The sequence below is a fragment of the Prionailurus viverrinus genome, chromosome A3 (assembly GCF_022837055.1).
Source record: "Prionailurus viverrinus isolate Anna chromosome A3, UM_Priviv_1.0, whole genome shotgun sequence".
NCBI classification, from domain to species: domain Eukaryota; kingdom Metazoa; phylum Chordata; class Mammalia; order Carnivora; family Felidae; genus Prionailurus; species Prionailurus viverrinus.
Genome location: NC_062563.1, coordinates 117,783,671 through 117,811,335, shown reverse-complemented (window position 1 = coordinate 117,811,335; position 27,665 = coordinate 117,783,671). Strand labels below are relative to the sequence as shown.

Here is a 27,665-nt window from a genome sequence, read left to right as displayed (position 1 = left end):
AGACCCAGAGACCCAAAGTCCCCTAAGTTGACTTTAGGTGATGGTGGCCCATAGGGACTAAGATTTTGGCTAATGACTCTTATCCAACACCAAAGCTGAGAGGAGAATCCAGTCTCTGAAAAGTCTCTGAAAAGAAGTAGCAAGGAAGTGAGGTGTGGCAGTGACAGCTCTGGGTTCAGAGCAGACCCTCTTGTCATGGCTCCGTGGGGGGACTGTGAGGGAAGGGGCCCAACCTCTGAGGCCTCAGTGCTGTGATTCAGGCATTGGACCAGATAGATGACTAAACTGCCCTCCTGTTCCACTGGGATTGTGTGATTCTGGCCCCGTCCCCAAGGAAGGAGAGCCTAGAAAACATGACCCGATTTTTAAACAACATCCCTGCTTTTCAGCAGTCCCTGCCAGTGTGGCCACATCTTGACCACGCGGGCCCCAGTTAGCTGCGTTGTCTCGTCTCCCTGCTTCCTCCTTTGGACCACTTCCCTGCCTGTGGGCAAGTTCGCAGAGGATGGAGAGTGGGGGGGAGGAGGACAGACTGATAACACAGGTTCCTGGGTGGGGATGAGGTTAGAGCACGACCAGTGTGAGTAGGGGCTCCCTCCTTGACAGATGTATGAGCCTCACCCAACCACAGATAGGGTAGGATTGGGGGTGAGTCACTGGCATGATGTGCTTTGTCACATGACATCAACAGCATATCACAGGCCAGCTTGTTCAGAACCATCAGGTTGGCAGGGCCGGGACGGAAAAGGCCGACAAAAGGTAGAGTGCTGGGTGGTGTCCGTGGCCCCCCGGCGGTGAAGCACAGGCCCTGCCCTCTCGGCCCCCACCAGTCCCTTCTCTGAGTACACCTCGTGTGAGGGGGGCTTGGGACGCAGCCAGGCCTGGGTCCTCCTGCTGAAATGCTCCCTGTTCCTTCTCTTTTCTGTGAGTGCAGCCAACTCACTCCCTGCGGTGCTTGCCTTGGGGTCTCCCGAATGGGAAGAAGAGGAGGAGGAGATGGCTCTCAGAGCCTCTAAGGAGCTGAGGCCTTTCTCGAACCCTGAGCTGGGGCTGATGGATGCCCTCCAGTGCCTCGAGAGCAGCGACTGGTGAGGAGACGCCTTCTCCCCCTACTGCAAGGGGAGGGGTGGTGGCAGGGGCGCCCCTGGTCTGCAGGGCTCCTCCCTACCTGCCTGTGACGAGGTCTGGAACTCGCTTCTCAGGCAGATGAAGGAGAAGGGCCTGGTGAGCATTCAGCGCCTGGCGGCCTGTCATTCAGATGTCCTTGCTGGGAGGCTGCACGACGTGTCCTTGGCTGTGACAGGGGAGGTGAGGCCACCTAGACAGCTGGGCACTGTCCCCACCCTGCAGCCACTCCCCCTTCCCTGGTGCCCCTGTTCAGTGAGGGTCACATGGTAGCCACGGAGGGGCCGTGGCTCCCTCCCTGCTTATTTCTTAGCCCTCAGCCATGGAGGTGGGAGGTACCCGCCCATTTCTCAGAATGGAAAACTGGGGCCTGGGGTTTCCTTTGTTCTCATAGCTGGGTATTATAATAATCGGAATCCTGTATGCCCATTTGCCACAGCCCTGTGTTGTTCTCTGTACTCAGATGCCTGAGCAGGGTTGGAGTGTTCTGGGCTAAATCTCCATCTGCAGGGAAGTTGTAACACTTCCCAAGGACTTTCTCCCCTGGTACTGGTCCTGGGCCTAGGCTGGGCCTGGAGGAACAGTGGGGCTCCTTTTTGGGAATAGACTACTCCAGTGGTGAGGGCGGGGCAGCTTGTGAAGACCAAATTGAGCATTATTTGTAAAGGTACTTTGCTGACTAAGTGTTGCCCAAATTTCAGATGTTCAAATTTTAAATTACAGGTGGAATTAATAATTATGGTGATAACAATAATAGTGTTTTTTAAGAAAATAGGGCTGTTTTGTCCAGAGCTGCTGCAAGGTTTTCGTTTCCAGCCTGGCAAGGCCTAGGCCTGCAATGAGGGTGGAGGTGGTGGGAGAGGGTGGTGCCGTGCCCTATTCTTCGTATGTTCTGGAGCCCTTGGCAGAGTCCAGCGGTCCTGGAGGGTCCCTCTCCCATCTTTCTCCTAGGTCACCAACCTCCGCTCCAAAGTGTCACGCCTGGCCATCAGCACCCTGGGAGACCTCTTCCGGGCCTTGAAGAAGAACATGGACCAGGAGGCCGAGGAGATCACCCGCTGCCTGCTCCAGAAGATGGGGAATACCAGCGAGTTCATCCAGAGAGCGGCCAACCGGTCCTTGGGGGCCATGGTGGAGCATGTGACCCCTGCCCGCTCCCTGGGGGCCCTCACCTCAGCGGGCATCTAGTACGTGCTGGCTTGTTGTGGGAGGGGTGGGTTGGGAAGGTAAGGTGAGGGGAGAGGCCTGGGGATGGGAGGGGAGCAGGCAGATGGGACAGGTGCCTCACACATTTAGCTGGGGGAGGAAGACCCTGCTTCCTGGGGGGCTTCTCTCCCGCCCTTCCTGGGCCAGGCTGGGGATAATGAGGTGAGCTCAGGGCAGCCCTGGGCCTCAGCTGGAAGGGGAGAGCTGCTGTGTTCTGGGGAGATCATAGTGTCCGTGGTAATATCCTGGAGACAGGGCTGAGAGGCAGCCTGCAGCCTGTACCTCTCCCAGGGGAGGGGCGTTCTTTCTGATGAAATCCAGGCTATGAGGAGAGCAAGGCACAAAATGTTACTTCGGCTCACACCTCTTGGCATTTTCCTGGGCGGAGGAAGGTGCTTTCTACCATCGGAGGCTTTCTGCAGCCAGATTTGCTTTCACTTGTGGAACCAAAACTAAAGCAAAACCAAAACCATTTCCCAAAGCCTTTCTCTCAACCCCAGAGCTGGTCGCGACGCTCCTGCAGGAGACTTCTCAGATAGACCCCAGGCTGTGTTGTAGCAGCCATTGCCTTTGGTAATGGCACCAAAGCCCAGTACAGAGAGTAAGGGGCTCCAGAGCCGTGTCGCCTGCGTTCACATCCCAGATTGTTACTTAACTTCTCTGTGCCTTGGTTTCCTCATCTGTAAAATGGGGATAATAATGGTATATTCCTCATAAAACAGTGAGGAGTAGATGAATTGATTCATGAAGGAGCACTTAGAACAGTGCCTGCCTTTACTAGAACATTTATTGAGTGCCCACTGGGGCTGTTATTAACTTGGGAGAAATTAATTGTACTTTTTTCTGGATTCTTCCCTTAGCCACAGCTTCCTCACAGGCAAAATGATGGTAACAGTGGCTTATGGAGTTGAACCGATAATAGATGGAAGGTGTTCAGCAGGGTGCCTGGCTCAGTGCATGCACTAACTACAAATTGAACCACCCTATCATTGTCGCAGGAACCAGGGTCAGGTGTCCTCGGGGCTGCACACTTGAATTCCCAGGGATCTGGCTAAAATGCAGATTCTGATTCAGATGCTAATGGAGCTGGTCCTTGGATGATAATGAGTAGGGAGAACCCAGAAGACCCCTTTGTGTTACACTGGGATGGGACCCTGGGGGAAATAGGGGTCAGTGCTGCCTAATGAACTGTGGACACACAGGCCCCGTTGGAAAAGGTGGGAAAGAAACAAGTGGCACCCTGATGGGCTTCTCTTGTAAGATTTCAGGTTCCTCCTGTTGTGGTTACCAAGTCACCCATTGATCCCCTGTCCCTCCCTCCTGTCTCAATTCATTTCAACAAACGTGCAGTAAGCTCCCACCACGTGTGGTCATGTGCCGGGCACCAGCAGGGCACAGAATTCCACTGAGAGGAAGCTTGGTGCCAGCTCCCTGGGAGCTCCTAGCCTGGTGGGAGAGCCACAGGGGTGTACCTGTACTTCCCAGGGGACAAGGGGATATTCTGCCTAGGGGGCTGGAGAGGGCAGAGATGGAGACGTTGATTGGGTAGGATCTTTCTAGGTGAAGAAAAGATGGGGAAGGCAAACATGGGCTCAGGAAGACACAGGGGTGGTGAGCCTTCAAAAGACACACCAGTCCAGCTCTCCCCTCCCCTCTGCTAGCCTCCAGCACCTTTGGCAGGGACTGTGGAACAGCATCAGGTGGCTTCAGGTGCTCCTTCTTCCTTCTGTTGTTGCCATTGTCATCCTGGGTTCTATTGTCAGGACGTGGCTGCTCTTTCCTTGAAGATTCCCTGTAGCCCGTAGGAGACAGATTTCAGAGCCCATCACAGCATGAAGCATGGGTGCACAGGTGTAGGTCCATGTGTGGCACTCTAGGGACCCCACATCCCATTCCTGTGTGAGCCCTTGACTGTGATTTTATTTCCTTTCAGCCACCGAAACCCCTTAGTCCGGAAATGCACTGCCGAGCACCTCTCAGCCGTCCTGGAGCAGATAGGCGCCGAGAAGCTTCTCTCAGGCACCAGGGACAGCACAGATATGCTGGTGCGCAACTTGGTGAGGCTGGCCCAGGACTCCAACCAGGACACCAGGTGATGCAGGGCCGGGGGCCTGGGGGCTGCTTACCTGGCCAGCCCAGGGCAGATAAGACAACCAGCCAGCCCTGAAGGTCCTGGCCCCCCATAGCTCAGCTTCCCTGGGGTCGGATAGACTGAAGCTGTTTGCTTTCCTCAGGGCTGCTGTCTGTCTCTGTGCACAGGCATAGCCAGACCTGTAGGAGGGTCCACACTCCCTGCCTCCAGTTCTCCCTCTCTCCTGCTGCCCTCCCTCCCCATCCTGACCCACCCCAGTTCCACTCTCAAAGACCACTGTTTATTCCTTCCAAAGATAGTGAACAGATCATTTTTCATTATTAGGAATAGGGCAATGAATAAGAAAAATTAGGCCTCTGCTGTCCTGGATCTCACCCCTAGTCTGGGTAGGCAGAAAATAAAGAAATTATTATGATTCTTCTAGATATGGATAAAGGATACAGAGGAAAAACGCCACGATGTAATGGAGAATGGGGTGGCAGCTACTTTGATTACAAGTCTGGGGAGATCTTTCTGAAGGGTGACATTTGAGTTGAGAACGGGTGGGCCAGCAGTAGCTAGCTCTTTGGGGGTCTGGGGTGTGAGTGTCCCAGGCAAAGGAAATGGTAGAGGCCCCGTGTTGGAGGAAGAAGAAGGCTGGGCTGCAGGGTGCCTGGTGAGCGGGGGGGGCAGTGGGTGGGAGATGAGGCGGACAGGACAGGGCCAGGCCTGGCAGCGCCCCACGCGCCACGGCCAGGAGCTGGGATTTGGGCTGGTGTGTGACCGGAGGCCACCGGAGGATTTTTAGTAGGAGTGTGAGGAGATAATTCGATGGTGTTGAACAGGAGTGACAGAACCTGATTCACTGTCTTGGAGAGCTAGGGTTAGGGTCCAGTTAATCACACTCCTTGGTTCCTGGGTCTGGTCAGCAGATCTGGAGACCACACCAGCTCGGGGACTGCTCCACAGACGTGTTCTGTGGTGTGCACCAGCCGGTGCCTTCACACCAGCAGTCCACGGGTGGGCCCTCCCCACTGCGACAGTGCCCCGCATCACATGCACACATGGCTCCCTGATGGAGCAGAGAGATGCTGGGAATGTGCCGTGGGGGCAGGACTGTGGTCAGGGGCATGTGTCCCCTGGTGCAGTCCGAGCACTACAGGGCACCTGGGAGCACACTGTGCCCCTCTGCCCCCCACCCATGGCACCAGTGCCCACGTCCTCGCGACCTTGCATTATCTGGATTTCTAATTTTCATTGATCTGATGGGTAAAAATAACAGCTCATTATTGTGTCAGAGTCTCCTCCCCCACCCCGATTACTAGGGTTTATGTTTCTTTATAGGCTCACTGCCCTTTTGATTTTTAAAAATAGTCTTTCTGGCGGCTCATTGGAGGATTGCTAGGAGAGAGGGAGCAGGATGGATGAGGGGCACCGGACAGAGGGCTGCTCCCCAGTCCCTGACAGGGGTGCTGTAGGCTAGCAGAGGGTGGGGAGAGCTGGACTGGGGTGTCTTTTGAAGGCAGGGCCAACAGGATGTGGGTGGTGAGGCTTTCAAAGAGAAATCAAAGATGATGCTTGGGTTTTTCAGCTGAACAGCTGGGTAAGTGTTAGTGCCAGTCACTGAAATGAGGATTATTGGTGGGGAGCCAGAAGGTTTTGTAGATTTGTTTTTAGTTGTTGGTGGGGGGATGGAAATCAAGATCTAATATCTCTCCAGCTCGAATGTCCCTCTCCTTTCTGACCTCTCTTCCATTGCAGGAATCGACCACACTCCATTTTCCTTCTTGGCTCCTATGCCTCCCGGTGTCTGTGGCCCTGCACTCCCGGGTTCCGCTCTCCCTCTGTGGCCCCCTCTCTGCCTGCCTGCCACAGCAGTGTCTTCATTCTTGTCCCCCACTTACAACTCTCCCCGACCACTGTCACCACTTCCGTGGCTCCAGCCCGAGCAACTCTGATGCTTCCTAGGGTCTCCCTTCCCTGAGCATCAGTGCTTTACCTCTATCTCCAGAGGGCCTGTCACCAGATGTCCCACTGTTATCCTTGGGGCAGAGTGTCCCTCAATGAACCCATTGCCTTCTCCCCAAGCCTTTCTCTGGCTGTGTTCCCTGTATTGTTTTTTTAAAAAAATATAATTTATTGTCAAATTGGCTAACATACAGTATATACAGTGTGCTCCTGGTTTTGGGGGTAAATTCCCATGATTCATTACTTACATACGACACCCAGTGCTCATCCCAACAAGTGCCCTCCTCAATGCCCACCACCCATTTCCCCCTCTTCCCCACCCTCCCCCCATCAACCCTTAGTTGGTTCTCTGTATTTAAGAATCTCTTATGGTTTGCCTCCCTCCCTCTCTGTTTGTAACTATTCTATTGTTAAAAGTCACTATTATTTACTGAGTCACTGAAGATGCAAAATGGAGACCTTCCTACTTTATTGATTCTAAAACACACAGTTTCCCCCACATTTTAGTATCTTACAATCAGAGGCGTCTCACCGTTGCTGTTGGCCAGGCAGCAATTTTGATTTGGGTTTTACTATCTGCACATTTACAAACTTGGGTCGTTATTGCTCATAGCATAAACCCTTGAATTACAGTTTGCCTTGTAGGAAGTAAACTATGAGGCTTTCTCTGCTTGTTAGCCTTTTATATTTATTTTAAGAAGTCACCGTGGATGCTCTGTGGGGACTTGTTGAGTTTAATTGCTCTCTAAAATGTCTTGGAAATATTACACTCTTATTCGGCATTGAAATGAAAAGTTATAGTGTATGAGAAAAGGTATGGAAATAGAGACATGGGAGGGACATAAATTAGATATTAATGCAAACAGTCATCATGGAAGGAATAACCAAATTCCACATTTTCTTACAAGGCCACCACAAACCAAGTAGTTTACCCAACCTAAGGAGGGAAGGGCACTACCTAAAAGTAACGTTAACTCCGTTTCTGAGATAATACAGAGAAGGGTTGCCTTCCGACATGGGGCAGTGTCATAGAAGGCAGTGGAAATTGCCAGTGTTTTCTGTTTCTGTTTTTCCTTAGTGGAAAATAAGTCAATGGTGCATTTTATGATCAGTGGAGTCTTAGGTTGAGTGAAATACGAGAACGGAAGATGCTTTGAGCTCCACCTCCAATCAGCTCCCACACCCTGAAGTTTCAACTTTCTCAGCACGTCCTGAATCTGACCATCCCTCCTTACTCCCACTCTACCACCTTATTTCAGGACTTCATCATCTCTCGCCCGGACTATTATGGTGGTCTCTTAGCAGGTCCCCTGCCCCCCTCCCCCCTGCCTTGTCCACAGAGACGCATCCTCCACACTGCTGCCAGAGACATATCGACTTCAGTGCAATTCTGATCATTCTTCAGCTTCCCACTACACACAGGTTAAAGCCCAACTCCTTCATGTTTTGAGAAATTGGGTCGTGCCTTCTCTGTATTCTATCCCGCATCTAGGTCTTGCCTGCTGTTTTCCAACCACAAGACTGCTGACGTGTCAGACCGTATAATGGATCCTAGAATGACGCCCCTCCACCACCCTCTTACCCCCTAATCCGTCTCACTCTTGAACTCCTACTCATCTTTTGTGTCCCAATCTAAGGGTCACCTCTTCTATGAAGTCTTCCTTGATTCCCCACCCCCTCCACCCAGCACTATTCACCAGGTAGAGCTGACCACTTCCTCCCATACTGCCCCACTGCACCCTTCCTCAGATTTCTAGATGCCCCATACTAGAAAAAGTTAAGTGCGTTTCAGTATAGTCATCCAAAGGAATATTATGAATGCACTAAAAAGGATGACATGGGAAGATGATTAATGATAAAGTGAAAAAAACCAGAGGCAAGTTGTATATACATTCTGATAGCAAAGAAAATGTATACGCATCAAAAAGACTACATGGAAATATGTAAAAATTTAATAGTAGTTTTCTCTTGGTAATGGGGCTTTGGGTGATGTTTATTCTTGTATGAATCTAGTTTTTAACTGCTCAATTAGCGATTCCTGTCTTCATGAGAAAAAGTATTAAAAACTCTGTTATTGGGGCGCCTGGGTGGCGCAGTCGGTTAAGCGTCCGACTTCAGCCAGGTCACGATCTCGCGGTCCGTGAGTTCGAGCCCCGCGTCAGGCTCTGGGCTGATGGCTCGGAGCCTGGAGCCTGTTTCCGATTCTGTGTCTCCCTCTCTCTCTGCCCCTCCCCCATTCATGCTCTGTCTCTCTCTGTCCCAAAAATAAATAAACGTTGAAAAAAAAATTAAAAAAAAAAAACTCTGTTACTACAATTAGAAAACTTATGTAAATCTGTAAAGCAGATTTATGATGCATTTCTATGGCTATTTTTTCATCCCTTTCTTTCTCCTGTGGCAGGTTTTATGGCCGGAAGATGGTGAATATCTTGATGTCGAACACGAAGTTTGATGCATTTCTGAAGCAGAGCCTCCCGTCCCACGACCTGCGGAAGGTCATGGCTGCCATTAAGCAGCGGGTGAGTCGGGGGCATGAGCAGGTCAGGGTGGAGATCAGAGCTGGGCCGGTCAGGGGAGTGTGCACTCCAGAGGCTTCCATTTCACTCACAACCCCTGCCTGGTGGGATAAATGTGATTTCCTTGCTCTGTGCTCAGACCTGGTTGTGCTCCTCTCTGCCTGTGTCCCTTGAGTTGCTGGGCGTCCCCAGTGTCTCCTGTTAAGTGAGGATCTTGACCCCTGCCCTGACTACCAGGGCTCCAGAAGGCTCAGCTGTTCCCTCCGAAGCTCTGCCAGGTGGAAGGGGTTATTCCTTTCCTTATGATGTAGCCTGGAGTGGCCGGCAGTTCCCCCAGAGGGCCACCCCTTTGGTTCATGTTCTGTGTGCATTTTTCAAGGGAACAGAAGACAGTGATGGACTTCCATCTGCCAAGGGCCGCAAGGTGTCAAGGAGTCTGGTGCTGTGTGAGAACGGGCTGCCCGGCAAGGATGGGTATGGCTGCGCCTGTCTCCCTGCAGCTTTCATTGAAGGCTGACGACACAGACGTCCTGCTTGCCCTGGGCCAGGGGTGGCTCTGGGAGTCTGTGTGGATCTGGGCTACGGTGGAGACCTAGTTGGGTCTGCAGCACTCATGGGTGAATTTATAGGAGGTGTTCCCCCACCCAAATCTCAGGGAGACCACATCATGGGACCAGAAGCACTTGCCAGTAGAAGTTGGCTACTGCAGTCTTGCCGAGTGGGGTGCAGTTCCGCTCGTACAGGCAGGGCATGTTGCTGGCCAGGCCCTCTGTGGGCACTCAGCGTTTCTCTACCCGCTTAGAGCAGCACACCCTTTTGCCATCAGGGTGCCCAGCCTGGGACAAATTTAGAGGCAGAGCTGGGAGGAAGGTAGATGAGAGGGAATGGGCGGAGAGGCTGGAGGGTGGGTAGGTGCTGGGAGGAGTCGAAACCAAGCAGAAACCTCCCGATCACTGATGTGTCTGAAACTCAAACTTCTTCTGTGGTGTCGGGGAGGGATCATATCTAAACTCCTTAGCAGGCGCCCAGGAAAGTCTCTGTCACCTCTTTAAGATTAGCTTCCTGCTCTCTCCTACACACAGTCTCTCAGCCAGACCGGAGCAGCTCATGTTCCCTGCCCATCCCCCTTCCCCACCATCCTATCTCCTACTGAGCCTTTCTTTGCTTATGCTGAGCCACCTGCATCTAGAACATGCCTGTTTATTCTGCAAGACTCCACAAGATTCGGATCACTGTCACCGTCTCCCCGAGGCTCTCTCTGTGCCCTCTGTTCTTCAGTACTCTGTCAGCCGGTTGACCTACCTGTCTCCCATTGGTCTGTGAGCTCCTTAAGGCAAAGGGCGTGTCTTTTACGTCCCTCTTTTCGGTGGCCAGTACAGCTCCTGGCACTCAGTGGGCAAACAGCGTGGAGTGTAGGACTGAATGACAGAATGGATGGTGTTGGGCTCTTTCAGAGGGGACTTGGATGCAGGGCATGAGCTCAGAGAGCCGGGTTCTGAGCTGGGGTGGGGGATAGGAGTCCTGTTTGGAACTGCTCTCATACTGGCTGCACTGGATCAGGGGATACTATAGCTATGTGCCCCCACAATGATAGAACAGGGAGTCTTAACATTTCCTTGGTCACTGGAGAAGGGCAGGGCCTAGGCAACCAGGGCTCAGGACACAGTCAGCTGGCAAGACCTTTCCTCACTCCTACATTAAATGTGCAGTCATTCTTTCGTGGACTCCCACTTCTCGCTCTGATACCCATCCCCCATTCTTCACATGTTTTCTGAAAAGAGAAAAAAAGGCAGGAAGAGAGAGCCCTGTCCCCTGATGAAAGGATGGGGCTCTAGGCAACCTGATTGTTGTCCCCTGAGGAAAAGGCATTTCCAGAGTTCTGGGGCCAGCGTCCTCAAGCAGCGGGTGGAAAGCTGGGGGTGGACTAAGCTGCAGGTGACACTCCTGTCTCAGTTCCACCTGTCTGGAAGGGGCATGGGACAAGAGGTGCATCCATCTTCTGGGGCTTGCCCAGGTCAGAAGTTCCTTCTGTGTAGGCTCAGTTCCAATGGCCCTCGGCTGGCAGGGCTACGGCCCTCCATGCACAGTGGCCCGGAGGTGGTGGAATGGCTTCGGGAGCTGACGCGACTGCTGGAGGCCAGAGAATACCAGTCTCGGATGGAGGGCGTGGGGCGGCTCCTGGAGCGCTGCAAGGCTGAGCCAGAGCTCATCACCGCCAACCTGGTCCAGGTGAGCGCTGCCCCTTCCCTGCTGTCTCACCTGGCTGTCCCCTGTGGGTACAAATTCAATTTGGAAAACTCAGGACAAGGGTTTGACATTGTGCCAGACCCCTCAGGGTAAAGGGAGCCCGAAAAGTACCTGCTATCCAGTTACCTTGGTAACACTGTGGGACTGCCTGGAAGTAGCCAAGGGGGCAAGGGCATCACCTCTTGCCAGGCCCCTTGGGACCACCCAGAGATGTCCTGGCATCTCTCATCCCTCTAGCAGGTTTATAGCGGGGTGGCGGGGGGGGGGGGCGCAGGGGGGCGCGGGGGGGAAGCTAGAGGTAGAGGATGCCACGGCTGAAGGCTGCTCCTGGTCTAGCCAGGCACATGATGTTTGGGGGCAGAGTATGTGTTGGCCAGGGGACTGGCCATGATGGCTGGACAGGTGGGTTAGGAGCAAGCACAGGCCTTTCACAGACTGGAAACAGGGGCAGATGTTTGCTTCTTCCAGGACTGAGGCTGCTGATAGTCAAGCCATGTAGCAGAGTACTTAGGGCACAGGCTTGAAGTCAGCAGCCTCGCTGTGTGATCTGGGGAAAGTCAGTGAACCTTTTTCTGCCTCAGTTTTTGTTTTGTTTTTAATAGTAAACTGAGGATGGGAACGCATGCCTCATCGGTTTGGATCGTTTCATGAGAGTGCAGGGTACCTAACGGGATGCTCTAGATGCTTTGACGCAATGAGTGCTCAATATACAGTTCTTCCCCTCTTCCCCTCTTTCCCTTTTGAGGAAGTAAGCTCCTCATCACTGAGAATGTTCTGGTGCAGTTTGGATGACCAGGAAGGCAGGAGGAATCCCTGCCAAGGGTGGTTGGTTGGGTTGTGGGCCTCCTGCCCAGCCTGGGTTCCCATGGGCTCTTGGTTTCTGTTTCCTCAATAGGTCTTTGATGCTTTCACCCCAAGGCTTCAGGACTCCAACAAGAAAGTGAACCAGTGGGCCCTGGAGTCCCTTGCCAAGATGATCCCCCTCCTCAAAGCAAGCTTAAACCCTATGCTGCTCTCCATCATCATCGCTGTTGCAGACAACCTCAACTCCAAGAACTCGGGGATTTATACCGCCGCCACGGCTGCGCTGGACGCCATGATTGAGAACCTGGGTAAGCCTCCTGCCACAGCCCTGCTTGGCTCCATTATGCAGTGGGCTCGCTCCCTGAGCCCTCCCCAGGGTGGGCTCACCCTTCCTGCTGGGAATCAGCAGAGTGCTAACAGACACTGGGACTTTCAGGCCAAATGTTTCCCCGGAGGCTATAGAGGACGGGGGTGGACAGCCCAGGACATGGTTGGCAGGCTTTTCCATGTCACAGCCACTTGAGGGTCCTCGATGGTAGGAGTGGAAGAGATGTGGAGATGATCTAGTCTTGCCTCCTCATAGTACATGTGACAGAAATGACTCAGCCAGGGTCACACAGTACTGAAGTGATTGAGCCAACAGGGCATGGAAGGAAAAATAGGTCAGGGTTATCAGGAAGAAGCTGGAAACAGTGTAGAGATGGTAACAGTGGGTGTGGCTTGTACGAGGACCAGGCCGGATGGCGGTGAGAGAGCAGAGCAAGTCTGCTGGGGAGGACAAAGTAGATGGGTGAGTGGACCCAGGTAGGCCACCTTGATTGTCTGATACAGGAGTCAGGCTGGGATCCCACTGGCTTTTGAGCATGGGATGGACAAGCATTGCCTTTGAGAAAGACTGTTCGGGGCCAGGGCTCAGGGAAGGAGGAATTTGGGATAAGGGGTGGAGGGTGAAGGGGGAGTGGAGGTGGGGGGTGGGATGAAAAGGAAAAGGGGGGGGCAATGGGAGAGACATCAGGGAAGGCAAGAGCTCCTTAAGTCCTATGTGCTTCGCGCTAACACATCTTGGTTCTCCAACATCGGGTGGAATTTGGGGCACATCTGCTTCTGTTCTCCATGCCTTTTGTAGACGATTAGAAGGTGATATTTGGTGTATCTAAGACGCAGACTGAAGTGCAGATGTGTGTGTGATGTAGCACATGAGTACAGTCATGTCCAGACCAGAGGAACCAAGGGTTTTCAAACCACTCTTGACTCTATGTGACCAAGCTTATGCTCGGAGAACCACATTTTTGGCCTTGTTGGCTGTATGTCCCGATGAGCACAGAGCAATGTCCTGCCCTGAGAACCCGCAGAGCATCCCCGTGGTGAGGCTGGAAACACCGAAAGGCACCCCTCCCCTCCTGGTGCCCACACCCTATGGGAGCCCAGCTCCCTGGGGCTGGACAGCAGCTGTGTCCTTGGCTGGAGCTTCCAGAAGCAGTTTCAGTTACAAATCAAAGGCCTGGTCAGGCCCTTCTCTGCCTCTTCAGTTCATAAATACTGTCAATTTCCTCTCTTCATCTCAAAGGGAATTTATGATTTGCTGAGTTTGTTGCTGTAAAACAAACAATATAAATCCAGCTTTAAATTACGGCTAGTTCACAGCGCTGCTCTGGGTAAGTGAGATTGCTGTTGCCAATAACCACGGCTCTTGGTAAATCACTGCGGGCCCTGGATTTATTGGGAAAACCTGCACCAAGCAAAATAGGCTTTAGCTATTTGAAGAGGCTAAGCACCCTTGTCTGCGGAGAGGAGCTTTAACACTTTCCTCTCCAGGTGTTATTGTCTCCACTTTCTGTCCTTGGGCCATCCTCCTGGAGCACGCTGGAGCTTTGGAACTCTGGGCTGCAGGATGTGGTGTCTCACATTGTCACAAGGCTCAGGCCTTCTCTACCTGAGGCCCTCCTCTACCCACTTGGGTGGGACACCCTGGAAAGGGGCTGGGAGACGGCTGCTTTTGTGATCTGACCACACCCTGAGGCAGGCTGCAGCTTCCAGGAAAGATGCCTATAGTTGTCCTTTCCTCCTGGGACAGGGTCTCCTTGGAAATGGCTGATGATAACCCCCCTCCCCTGCCCCGTCCCATCAGTGAAAGGACCTGATGGGAGGAGAACAGAGGCAGGCATGAAGGGCACTATTTTCCTCTTTAATCCTTAGGTCAGTGTTAGGCTGGAATGGAATGTCGTTGGCCTCAGGGAGTTGGATGGAGTCCAGTAAATCCCTGGCAAAAAGCTTCTGTGGGGCCCAAAGGGGGAAGCACAGGGTCTTGGCTCCCGGTCAGTTTGAGCAGGTGCAGCAGCGGCTCTCGGGGCCATGTGGCTTTGCTGTGAGCCATACTCACAGCCCAATGAAGAGTCTTGGTTTTGGAGGTGTTTTTAACTAGCTGATTTCTATATCCAGAAAGGGCAGAAGTGGATGGGTTTAGATTGCCAGTAAGAATTCACCCCTGCCAGGCAGTACCTAGGGTAGAATCAAGCTCTCTCTGGGAATGGTTCTCATCTGTCTAGAATGGGCTGAGTCTGGCCTGCAGAGGGAAAAATGGATGCGAATAATTAAACTTCCCACTGTCCCAGGGGATTGGGTGGTAGACATAGAGACTGGGGCAGGAGTGGCAGAAGAGAAGGGGTGTAAATCTTCTCTTCCCATGTCACCCAGGTGGAGCCTGGTGGCTCCGATAGACTCTTAGCATCTCAGGGTCCCTTCTGGAAGTAGCTTGGAGCCCTTTGAGCAGAGGGAGCTTTTTTCCCAAGGCTGGTGTCACCCCCCCTCCCCCAAGGGATTCTTGGCTCCAGGCTGGAGAGGAACAGCCAAATGCTGTGGAGTACTTAAATGTGTAGAATCACAAAGAAATGACTCAGCAGGTTGTGGTTATTTTCCCCCTGATCAACAGGGGGCCAGGAGAACAAGAACACAGTCGGGTAGTCTGCCTTCTGGCACAAAGTCCAGATGACACAGCCAAACTGGGAGGTTGGCCTTCTTAGGCAACCTTTTAAGGTCCCTCTTGATTCTGGAATTCAGTGATAAGTTGACTCAACAGTCACCACATCTCTTCCGGTTCCTTGGTTTTCCCGTGAGTGTATGGGGCAGGTGGTGTGGTGGTCCACAGAGAGGTGGCGATTTCTGCCCATGTCCCCTTTTTTTTGGGGGGGGGTGAGGAAGGAGACATGTGGGCACCTTGCTTTCTGACCTCTGCCCTTTGTTACTGCTGGAAGGAGCTTGGGGTGGCATCCTTTCTACTCTGTGCCAGGACCTTCTGATTTCAGGGGAGTTATTCTGGGGATCAGGGCAGTTCCTGAGCTGGCTGGCTGGTTCTGTCTTTGGGCCCTGTGACTGGGCTAGCTACAGAAGAAACTTCACTAATTAAAACATCAGGCTGCTGACAGCCACCCCCCTCCCAGTCAGACTGAGCATCAAAAGGAGTTCTGTTGATTAGCGTGGCCCCAGGCCAGTGCTGGAGAGTGCAGATAAGCTGGGAATGGGCAGCCTCAGATCTACTTTTTTGATTTTGCTCTGACTCCGAATTCTTTACCTTATATAATCATATGACCAACATGGTATTGTTAAAGGAATTTAGAAACTCATCCATGGTGCCCCTCTAATATACCAACTGCTTAAAAATCTGTTCTATTTCCTGTCTGCCTGTGTACAGATTTCCCTTGTTAGAGATTGTAAGGTAAACACGATTTAGACTTTGCTTCTTTAACTGTCCAGTATTCCATGCTATCATGCAGTGTTCCTACTTAAAAATAAGAAGTTTAGGGGCGCCTGGATGGCGCAGTTGGTTAAGCGTCCGACTTCAGCCAGGTCACGATCTCACGGTCCGTGAGTTCGAGCCCCGCGTCGGGCTCCGGGCTGATGGCTCAGAGCCTGGAGCCTGTTTCCGATTCTGTGTCTCCCTCTCTCTCTGCCCCTCTCCTGTTCATGCTCTGTCTCTCTCTGTCCCAAAAATAAATAAACGTTGAAAAAAAAATAAAAAAAAAAATAAGAAGTTTACTTTCCATCACGTAAAAGTCATACTTATTAATTATTGAGAAAATGGAAAATATAAAGCATTTGAAAGGAAAAAACCCTTCACCTTTAGTCTCAATTTCTCAGAAGAGACAGTTATTTAAAAAAAAAAGTTTAAATTTTATTTTGGGGGCGGAGGGCAGAGAGAGAGGGAGAGAGAATCCCAAGCAGGCTCCACACTGTCAGCACAGGGCCTGACACGGGGCCTGATGCAGGGCTCAAGCTCATGGTTTGTGACATCCTAACCTGAGCTGAAATCAAGAGTCAGATGCTTAATTGACTGAACCATCCTAGGCACCCCTGGAAGAGACCATTATTAACATTTGGCTTTTTTCATTTTAGATTTTTTTCCTGTGCAGAGTCACGTGCATGACTCTTGTGCAGAGTCACGATCATATTACACATTTAAATTTGCATCCAGCTTAAAAAAAAAAAAGAAGCAGAGCGTGAGCATTTGCATATGATTACACACTGGAGTCACTTTTAACAGGTCTGTCACATGCTGGACCACGTCTTGTGTTTTTCTGTTTAAATGGATCATTCCCACTTTTGCTGCAATGAACGCACCTAGCTTGGGTGGCTGTGTGGCATGTCACGATTCATGGAGTCCTGTGCTTATTGTTGGGAGTCCAGTTTGACTCCAGTTTCTTTGCTGTCACTGTCTATGCTACCATACTTTTTGTGCTTTAAAAAAAGTTCTCTGGCTCCCCAGTAGCCTGAGGAGGATGTGGCCTGGTGCGCTTAGGGCTTAGCTGCATGGGACAGGTGCAAGGCCCCGGAGACCTCCGCCCCCTTGCAGGGAGGGAAGGCGAGGCCCAGGGAGGACGGGGATGTGGCCTGCCAGCCTGTAGCTGTTTTCCCTACGCTGCATGGCTCTGTTTGCTCTTCGTCCAGGCAGTGCCAAGGCCAGCTGTGGCAGCTGTGGCTCCCTTGTGGTGCAGAACAGGAGCCTGTGAAGAGCTCCGGCTAATGGAACATGGATTTTTTTTAAGGGTTTGGAAGTTAGATTCCAGCCTCTTAATGGTCTCTCCACCATTCAGATTGCTGGGCTTTTGGAACATTCTCAGGTAATAAGAGTAACACTAGCAGTAATAGCTGATACTTACATAGTAATTATATGCCCAGGGCAATATCCTAAGTATCATAACACGACAGCGGCTCTAAGAGGAAGATGTTATCCTCCTTTTATAGATGAATAAACTGAAGTGTAGGAGGTTTTGTCCAGTGTTAATATAGAGAAACGTGGAAGAGCCAGGATTCGGTCCAGGCGACCTGAACCCAGAGCTCACACCCTTCACCATATATTTTCCTGCCTCTCAATAAACCTGGGTGGTGAGCCATCACTACAAAAGCAGACAGAGGAAGAGAGGCCATCTACTCGGGGTGTGGTGCTTTGGGGTTTATAAACCAGTTCGGGCATGCTTAATGTCTCTGCTTGAACACTTTCTGTGGTCCTAGAGCATTTATTGAGCACCTGTTGTGTGCCAGGCACATGGGAGCATTATCTGTCACAGATGTCTGTCGGATGTGCATTTTCTAGTATCCCCCGAGTTCTTTACCTGTCTCTGGCTCTGGGAGGCCATGTCAGCCACCAGGAGCGGGGAGGTCTGGCTGTGTCCAGAAAATGTCCTGAACTGAGTTTTGTTGGGGGGAGAGCAAGGAGGCAGAAGTCCTTGTCCTTGGAGGTGAGCTCATGGTTAAAGGTGGGGGTGGGACAAATAGAAGCACCTGGAAAAAACAATGCAGATGACATTGATATAAAAACCTATGCTTACACGACTACAGATTGACCAAGTGGCCCTGAGACTGCTTCTCGCTAACTGCAATGTTCTAGAGGTTGGCATCTCTTTTATTTCCCAGAACAAATGATTTTAAAGACTCTTGCCTTATGGATGGAGCTTTTGCAAGCCGCAGGGATATGCGTGATGTTCATGTGTACATCTCCTCCTCTGTACCCCTTCCAGCTCTCAGGAGGGGAGCTAGGAAATGGGAATGAGCTCTTAGCTAGAATTGTCGCCTGACGGGAAAAGCGAAGCTGTGCACATCCAGGGGGATGCTGAGGTATTTAAGGAACTCAGGGAAGGTGGAGCTTGTCTGGAAAGACTTCCTGCGGTGGGTCTCTAATCTCTGTCCCCTGCTAAGAGAAATCTGGCACCTTGAGTGGGTCAGCCCCTAGGATCCCAGGACCTACTTTCTGGGGGCACCTGTGGTGACACCCACACAGACCTCTGTGACAGGTGTAGGCGGGCCCTGCAGCCACACCCCCGAAGAGCGTGTTTTGTTGTTTGCACTCCCTCCCATGGGGTTATCCTGGGACTGCCGTGGTTGCACACTGTTGGGAGCTGGGCATATGGGAGCGATGTTAGCAAGCCTTTCTCAGGTGAGGCTTTCCTCACCCTGTGCGTCTTTGTGAGGAGTGCAGGACTTCAAGTTTTAATAGTGTGAGAAACCAGGAGACATCAGCCAGAATGGGGAAGAATGAGCAGTGTCTACATTCAGCACCTGTGGGATCTTTAGAAATACGTTCAAAGAATGCCAGAGGGCTTCTTTATCCCAAAGCAGCCCCCCTGCAGCTGCCTGTGCTTTCACCAGTGTTTCTAATAAACACTCTTTCAACGGCCAGACGGGGAAGTACCCAGTCCTCAGTCCCCACCATGAGTGTGGCTGGGTAGCAGCGAGAGCTGGTTCCGGGGGCTGGGTGTGGGGTGCTGGGATGATTCAAAAAAAAGAAAAAAAAGGTTTAAAAAACCCCTCTTTCCCCTAAACCTCCTGAAAAGGAGGTTGGGGCATGTGGAGGATAAACTCTGCTGTCTGTACAAGGATGCCATCTGGGCCTGGGTCTCACACAGGGACGTTATAGGTAAACTATTGAGAGCTAATACATGCCCCGCCCCCTGCCGGTCCTCGCACATTCCCTCCTCTGACCCAACCAGAGTAAGCCAGATGCTTCTGCTGCTGATGGGGTGACCAACATCCTGGTTTGCCCGGGACTGGGGCAACGCTCTTTTGCCCCCAAACTCAATTTTAAGGAAGCACAGATAATAGGAACCGTATCTGTGGGAGTCCATGAAGCCTCTTTGGGAGCCAGCGTAACTAACTATGCCAGGTCGTTCACTCTTCCCCGGACACTCCGTTGCGACTTGGACATTTAACTCAGCTCCCCAACGGGCCTCTTTCCCTAGGTAGGTGTTGCAGGGACCTGGACCTGAACAGCCCTGAACTAGCCACAGCTTCACGGCCACTGGCCCTCTCCTTCTCTTTCAGACAAGCTTTGCCTCCTACAAGCGTTTGCTGGGCAGGTGCGCTTCCTGAGTGGCCGTGCAGTGCTTGATGTCACAGAACGTCTGTCCGGTGAGCGTCCCCAAAGCTCCTCACCCTAGCCTTCCAGTCCATCTCTGTTCTTCTCTCCCGGCATGTAGAACCACCCACTATCTTAGACCCCCAAATAATCAAATAATCCTCACAGATCTTTAAAAAAAACTTGATAATCTGCTTTTTAGAAATAATTCCCACCTTATCCAAAGGTAATCTTCATTTTTGACCACAATGGGGCAGGTTTGTACATAAACAAAATAGCTTTTAAGAAACTATTATGGGGGCACCTGGGTGGCTCGGTTGGTTAAGCATCTGACTTCGGCTCAGGTCATGATCTCACAGCTTGTGGGTTCAAGCCCTGCATCGGGGTCTGTGCTGACAGCTCGGAGCCTGGAGCCTGCTTCAGATTCTGTTTCCCTCTCCCTCTGCCCCTCCCCCACTCTCACCGTGTCTCTCTCAAAAATAAACGTTAAAAAGATTAAAAAAGAAAAGAAAATATTATGCATTTCTTCTTTGCAAACAGGATGTCCACTAAGCCATAGGGTACCTTTGTGTGAATCAGAGAAAAACAAAAAACAAAAAAAACACCTCTTCTGGGTAGACCTTGCCTCCCAGCTACATGGCTTGGTCAGCGGCAACACTGTTGTAAGAATTAGCGTTGTCTCTTTTTGGGTAGCACAGGCTGGAAAGCAGAGCACAGGCTGGATTTCAACCCTCCTTGATGCCTGCGCCAGGTGCCCGGGGGCTGCACTATGTGGGATTTGGGGCCTTGGCAGGTGTCTGCTCTGCTGTGTTCAAGCTTTGGCCGAGGAGAGCTTTGCTCCCAGGCGGTGTCTTCTTTGAGTCTGCCGTCTCCAGTGATTCCGTTCCAGGTCTGAAACCTCCAGTGACGCGGGAGGAGGCAGCACGGGGAGGACCTAGGCTTTGTGGTTGTACCGACCTGTTTGCCACGTGCCGATTCTGCTCTTGGGCAGGTTATTTAACTTGGTTTTATAATCTTCCGTGCTTACCAAAAGCCTCCCCTTACCTTCTTGGGAAGGAGGCGGAAGGGCTCTGTTCTCCAGACCTCTGAGTGCCCAACCTCTACAATGCAGACAGGCTGTGCTACCCCCGTGCTTGAGTCGTTGTGTGGGTTGTCTTCAGGACAGTGTCGAGGCTCCCTGGAGTGGCCTTCCAGGCTCTTGCCTCCCCCTCCCCCAGTTACACGCACTGGATCATCGAATCCTCCTAACAACCTCGTAAAGAGGCTGTGGGTGCCATGATTATCCCTTTTGTAGAAGAAAGGAAAGTGGAGCTCGGAAAGGTTAAGTGCCCCAGGTCCCTTGGTGAGCAATCTGGGCTTTGTCCCCAGGAGCCTGGCCACAGAGCCTCTGTGCTGTGCTGTGCTGTCTCTCCCTGAGTGCCCTCCCTGAGTGGCACCAGCATGCCACCGGCCTTGCTGGGGCTGATCTCCCATCCTCTGCCCTATCCTGCCCACATGCGGCTCCCGTCCTGCAGAGAGAGCCCTTCTCCACCCTTCTTCCTCCACCTGGGTGGTGCTGGCCTGGTTCTGGCATCAACTTCTGTGTCCCCTTCCTCCCTACCCCCCTGCTTGAGTTTCGTGAGCCTCTCAGGAGCATGTCCCCCCCCCCACCCCCCACCCCGTGCCAGCCTCAGTCCTCACTGGGGGTGCTCAGCACACATTGCCTGGCTGAGGATGTCATTCAACTCCTCCACAGCCCTGTCCTGCTCTTGGCCTTGCCTCTGTGCCCTGGTTCAGCCCTTTTAGTGTCCCTGGAGTGGACCCTTGGCTTCCACCCAGGTGATAGGCCTTCTCCAAGCAAAGTAGGGCCGGGGGCTAAATGCAGCCACGGTGTCATGTTGCTGGTGCCCAGGAGCCCCCTAACTGAGACCACCTGGGTGCCAGACAAGAAACCCTTTTCTGTTGCTCAACATCAACATTCTCTGGGTGAAACCCTTACCTGTCCTTGTATGAGTGATATATGGGCCCCGGAGGTGGATGGCTATCTCACTTTAGATCCTCCATTTAACTGTAAATATTTTCCATCTGTCTCCAAGAGACCTCAAAAGCAAGAGTTTCTACCTAGCTCTCCCATTAAGTCGGGCCCAGCCAGGAACAGAGAAGAAAATTTCAATTGGCACAAGGTGTGGACTAATAATAGCACAGCTTAACAGGAGTAAATCTTTTGCTAATTACTTCAGCTGCCTTTTAAGCTCAAAATTTAGTGGGGTTTTCTTCCCCGTGATGACTCCCAGAAGGGCCATCGCTGCCTCTGCCCGCTTGAGAGGCCCACCACCATCAGCCAGGTGACCTCCACCTTCTGTGCCCGGGGAACGTGGGCCTGACTGCAGAAGTGAGCTTCCTGGGCCCAGCTGTGAAGGCCTCGCTGCTGGGAGGGAGAGGGGTCAGGTGTGAGTACAGCCTGCTGGGGGCCACGGCCAAGTGACGCGGGGCAGGTTAGGGGCAGGTGAGCCCCTCACCCTTGGGTGGGCACAGGGGAGCCCTACCTGCACCTGGTTCTTGGGATAGCTGTCTCCTCAGTTTGCTTGTGAGATCCTGTGGAGGTCTAAAAAAGACTCTGAGTTATACTTGTTCAGTATAACTTGCCTCCCCCCACCTTAGGGCTGCCCCCGTGGCTTTCCTGTTAACTGTGGCCTCCTTCTCAGTCTGTCTCTGGCTTCGAGGGCTGTCTCCAGCTCCATCCTCTCTGCCCCACTTTATGAGGCTGCTCACCCCCAACGTGGCTGGCTTGACTCACTGGGTGCCATCCTGCCTTGCCTGGAATGAGGACTGCCTTTCTTTCTGAGGGCTCTGTGACCTTGGGGAGCCCCTGAGAGGTCCCACAGTATGGGGTGCAGGAGCCCTGGGGGTGTGGCCTGAAAGCCAACGTACACGCTCCATGGGAAATGGCATGGCTCAAGTGCCAGGCCGAGCTGAGGGGGTCAGCTCATCCTCTCTGGTCCCCTGTTGTCCGAGGCTTGCTCCGGAGTCAGAGGGGCCCCGTGGGAAATATCCTGGGGGTCGGATGATGTTAAGCTGGTGAAGGAAGGACAAACTGAGGTTTCACTAAAAATGAAACAAAACACACCAGCCTCTGAACTGAAGAACTCCAGGAGGATGGGGACAGTGGGGCGTGAAGAGCATGAGCCGTGGAGTTGAGGCGGGCTTGGCCTTTGCCCTCCGCCCTTGTTAGCCACGTGGCCTTGGGCAGGTTCCTTGACCCCTGAGTGTTGGCTTCCTCCTCTGCAGGATGGGCTGGTGTCCTGCCTCTTGAGGTGCTGTGAGGACAATGGAGTCATGCTGCAAAGCTCTGACCCCCAGACTCAGGACTGAGGCAGTGTTAGGTTCCTGGGTGTGTGCTGGCCCAGGGAACCTTCCAGTTGCTTTGCTCCATAAATAAGTAAAGTGCTTCTCTCGGCGTTGTTTGCCCTCACCAGCCCTTCTCCTCGGCAGGATGACAGGCGGACCGCGCTGTGTAGAGCAAGCATTGTTAGCACCGATGCACTCAGGGTAATGGTGGCCGTGGCTGACGGCTGGAGCAGTGGCTCTGAAGTGAGTTGGGGTAGCTCTTGAGGTGGTCTCGACCCCGGCATTTACTCTGACAGAGGGCTTGCTGGCAGGGGTAGCCTGCTTCTTGGATTTCTGGGGATTAAAAAGGGTAGAGAGGCTGGGATAACCCGATTTCAGGGGTTCGTCACTGAATCATGGGTCTGTGCAGAGCTTGATGGTTGAAAAGCACGTTCAGGCCTCCTGGATTACTGCTGGTCTTATTGTGAGGTTTGGTGTCCAGACACTGGGGAGGCCACACTGGGCTTATCTCCTGCTGCCTGTTTCATTTTTCAGAATGCTTCATTTGAGAGAGTGTTGGTTTTCCTCCCTGGTACAAGTTTTTGTTCGTGTGAAGTCACATAGGTGGGAATGTGGATTAAAGTAACACTAGTCCTAGCTACTTTTTGTCACCTGCCTACCTACCTGGGCACCTCACGTACATGTATTATCTAAGCTCTAACAGTCCTAAGAGTTTGGTTCAGGATGATTATCCTTAGATTAGGCAACAGCCTCAGAACGGTTAGGTGGCTTTCTCAAGTCATACAGCTAGTAAATAGCAGAGGCAGTTTCGCAGTCCGGCCCTGTCTGCCTCTTTCCTCTCCCCTGGGCTGCAGGGACCAGTGACGACTGTCATGGGCTCTGAGCACTTTTGTTTTTACATACTCATTCCTCCATTAAAAAAAAAAAAAGTTAAAAATTTTATATTACAACTGATTGGTATAAACATGAATATAAATCAGGCTGGATATCTTCATATTTTTTTTTCTCTGGATTTTAAAGAAATAAGAACATTTCCAGGACCCCTCCACGTGTCCCGAGCCCTAGGTCGTGTGTCTGATGGACTAGTTGGCCCTTCTGGGCTGCCTGCCCTTTGGGGGATAGAACTGGTGTCCCAAGAGAGGGCAGGGAAACAGAGAGAGAGAGAGAGAGCAAGCCTGCCTTGAGTAACTCTCCCTCTTTTCTGCCCAACAGTGCTGGTGGCCTCTGTTTACCCCCAGAAGCCCCAGGCCGTGGAGCGTCAGGTCCTTCCGGTCCTCTGGTATTTCCTGAACAACATGACGGGGAACGGTGTCCTGCCTGGGCATGGCAGGAACGTCCGCGTGGCAGTGTGCCGGCTGTCTAGGGGCCTCCAGGAACAGATGGGCTCCCGGCTGCGGCACCTGGCTGCTGGCCAGCCAAAGCAAGTCCTCAAAATGCTCCAGGAACTCTTAGACACAGAATCCCGGTGAGGCAGCCCCAGCCAACGTCACCTACAGAGGGGTGGCATCTGACAGCAAGACAACTGGCAGCTCGTGCCCCTTTCACCTGGGTTACAGACGGATCTGAAATGGGCAGTCATTATTTTTTATCTTACTTGATTTTTATGATGGAACAGTCTCCCGGCCGGACTTTCTCTTAGAGTTCCAGATGCACATAGTATATTTTGAAGTAGGAATAAAGGAATTATTTATTTTTCTAAGGCTTTATTATCGTGTGCTTTTTTAACCTCAGGGAATTTTTCAATAACTAGGCTTGTGACAAAGAAAACAAGACAACAGCAAAATCAGCTGCAGATGACATTGAAACGAAGAGATGGGGAAAAAAAGGGTAGCACAGACCCCTGTGCTGCAGACCCTTTTGGCCACGGCCCCCTATCTGTGACAGACTGGACAAGCCCTCCTGAACCCAGAGACCCTGAGTTGGCCATTTAAACCCAGTCCGTTTGTTATAAGCCTGATTTGAGGTGAGTAGGGCAAACATCTCCAGGTCATCCTGATCCTGTGGGAGGCTTCCTTTTTTTTTTTTTTCTTTTTTTAAGTTTATTTATTTTGAGAGAGAGAGAGAGAAAGGGTATAAGTGGGGGAGGGGCAGAGAGAGAGGGAAAGAGAGAATCCCAAGCAGGCCCTGCATTGTCAGCACAGAGCCTGATGTGGGGCTCGAACCCATGAACCGTGAGATCATGACCTGAGCCAATATCATCAAGAGTGGGACGCTTAACCGACTGAGCCACCCAGGTGCCCCTCTGTGGGAATCTTCTAATAGATCTGTCCAGCTTCTCAAAAGGCAGGGAGAGTTTGACATTTGCATTACTAAAAGCCTTCCCAGCAAGATGGCATTCTGACTAGTTCTGCAGAGGGTCAGATGATGTTTCACACTCAAAATACCATAAATGAAAGCACTTGGCCAAGCATAAACTACATGATGTGCAGATGTCGTGTGGGAGCTCTGAAATTACATGGGTTCCTCCACTGGGGGCTGGATCAGGAAGCTGGAGGGGTGTGTTGGGTACAGGATGCGCCGGAATACAAGCTGAGAGAAAGTGTTGCCCACTGAGGGAGCAGCCAGGGAAATGGGGTCCTGCAGGGAGAGAGGAACGTCTGGGGCTAGGGCCCTAGATGCAGTGAGAGTGGCTTTGCCTTGCCTGGGGCCACTGGCAGGTTGGCAATACTGTGACCAGGAGGAATTAGAGCTCAGGTCATTACCTCAAACACACGTATAAGGTGTGAGCTGAAGGGGCAGCGTCCCATCCCAGCCAAGGAACCCAGCCAGACCCACAGCAACACTCTGGGCAGATCCAGATGGCTGAGGCCCTGAGGCCCCAGCCTCCTGCCTGCAAGTTTTCTGGCAGGCCCCAGAGGTGGACCCCGTCCAGTGTCACCCACCTCAAGGCATAATATCGGTTCTACATCACGGTTCCAAGCCTCTCCCGAGGGGAATGGCCCAGAGCTGGCTGGGCAGCCCTGAATCAACTCACTTATATATTTCCATGTTCATGGGTATCCCTGAGAAAGCCACTTTTTCATCTTGCCTGTGTGGCCAGATACAGCAAGGCCGGCTCCTACCCCCCCCCCCCCCCAATGCTTTAGGGTGAGGTTGGGTATGGTACAATCATCCCGGGACTCGTTTTTAATATGTGGCTTAAGTGTGACTTTAAGTAATTCTAGCCCCAGCAGGAGCTGCTTCTCGCTAATTGTGACCCCAGCAGGGGCTTCCCAGCAGTCACTTCCTTGGCTGATTCTGACTGAAGCAGGTTAAAGGCTTGCTGGACAGGGAGTCATGAAAGATGCCCAAGAGGCTGATTTTTAAACATTTTAAAGTTTTACACAATTAATTGTGTTTGCTTGGAGTCTGAGCAGACTCTTTGGGTTTGGTCAGGAGACTGACATTTTCTGCTTTCCAAGATCCTAGAACCTGTAGGAGCCCAAGGATGTAGAGTCTGGCAGGGACTTTGAAGGCGGAAATTAAGCTCAAAGGCATCGTCCTCTCTTCCCGCTTTGAGGTCCTGTTTTCCAAGGACGTCTTCAAAATGGAAGCCTCCCATTCCCTGTGCTCTGTATCCACCCTCCTGGGTGGAGAGTTTAAAATAACTGAGAACCACTGAAAAGCAACAAATAACTGCAAGGTTCTATTTTCCTCCACTCAGTTTTAACTTTAGATCGAGTCTCCGGGCAACTGGGCTCTGTGGGCAATGCCCCTGACCCAACCCCACTGGGGACGGCCTGGGTGGTTCTCTCAGGGCCTTAGGAAATTTCAGCCTCCAAAGGTTTCCCACATCATTACTCCTTAAAATTTTTTAAATTTCATTTAAAAAATAATTTTTTTAATGTCTATTTATCTTAGAGAGAGAGAGGCAGTGGGGAGGGGCAGAGAGAGAGAGGGAGACACAGAATCTGAAGCAGGCTCCAGGCTCTGAGCTGTCAGCACAGAGCCTGACTTGGGACTTGAACTCACCAGCCACAGGATCATGACCTGAGCTGAAGTTGGATGCTCAACCAAATGAGCCACCCAGGCACTCCTCCCACATCATTACTTTTAAAACAGGGAAGACAGCATATTAGCCTCGGTCTGTCAGGAGTGCATGCGGGAAGGAGGCCCTAATGGATGGTCAGTGGTGGGAAATGAAGATTGAGAGCCACTCCATTCTTTGCTTGGCTGTGTGTGCAGCCAGGAGCCCTACCTCCTGAAGATGTGCTTGGGGTGGGAATATAGCTTCTAGTTATGCAAGGACCCCTGTCTCCCTCCAGTGTAAGAATTAAGGACTAGACTTGACTTGTATCTGCTTAGGACTTTCTGGGACTTTAGGAAAAGCTGCCTACAGGCCCTGCTTCTCATCTTGTTTTCTCTTCCCTGATTGATGTCGGGATCCCACCCCTAGGGATTTTGATTCACTTGGTATGGGGTGGGGCCCAGGGCACGGTCTTTTCTTTCTTTTTCTCCCCCCCAGCTTTATTAGGATTTAATGGACATATAACATTGCGTGAGTTTAAGGTGTACAATGTGTTGATTCGATACATTTATTCATTGCAAAGTGATTACCACCATAGCCTTACCTAACACTTCCATCCCATGGCATAACTACTGTTTCTTTTTTGTGTTGAGATGTATTCTCTTAGCAGCATTCAAGTATATGATACAGAATAAGTAGCTATAATCACCATGCTGTTCATTAGGTCCGGAGAATTTGTTAATCTTACAACTAGAAGTTTGTATGCTTTGATGACCGCCCCCCCGCCGGCCGCAACCACGTCCTCCTGTGGAGCAGCTGGGCTGGAGAAGCAGTGCCTAAGTGCCTGCTCCCAGCCTGGCTCAGTCCCTCCAGCGAGGACAGCATTGCTCACCAGGTGGGTGTTTCTGAGTCTGGGACCAGTAGGGGTTCCAGTTTGGTCCTTACCATTACTGGGGCTTATTCAGGGATGTGTTATGTCTCCTCCGTGTCTCGTCACCTGGTGTTTTGGTGAAGAAGGCTGTAACATTTGAAGGTTTTGTGTTGTTTTAATCACGGCTTTATAATTACCTCTCTGTGGGTTGACAGCTGTTATTAGCGTCACCTTGGGCT

At 51.8% G+C, this 27,665-nt stretch overlaps 1 protein-coding gene across 8 annotated transcripts in view; it reads left to right on the top strand.

Moving 5' to 3' along the window:
• The window catches only part of TOGARAM2 (TOG array regulator of axonemal microtubules 2), a 71,176-nt gene extending 46,893 nt beyond the window's left edge, over positions 1-24,283 (top strand). For 7 of the 8 annotated variants that reach the window (XM_047854202.1, XM_047854204.1, XM_047854203.1 and 4 more), the window contains 10 exons: positions 935-1,088; positions 1,203-1,308; positions 2,077-2,312; positions 4,265-4,423; positions 8,772-8,889; positions 9,266-9,360; positions 10,923-11,115; positions 12,029-12,245; positions 19,249-19,335; positions 23,822-24,283. In XM_047854202.1, coding sequence (XP_047710158.1) covers positions 935-1,088; positions 1,203-1,308; positions 2,077-2,312; positions 4,265-4,423; positions 8,772-8,889; positions 9,266-9,360; positions 10,923-11,115; positions 12,029-12,245; positions 19,249-19,335; positions 23,822-24,078 — 1,622 coding nt within the window. In that variant the 3' untranslated portion in view covers positions 24,079-24,283. The remainder of the gene's footprint in view (positions 1-934; positions 1,089-1,202; positions 1,309-2,076; positions 2,313-4,264; positions 4,424-8,771; positions 8,890-9,265; positions 9,361-10,922; positions 11,116-12,028; positions 12,246-19,248; positions 19,336-23,821) is intronic. The other variant, XR_007151176.1, reaches the window with a different exon arrangement.
• The last annotated feature ends 3,382 nt before the right edge of the window (positions 24,284-27,665 follow it).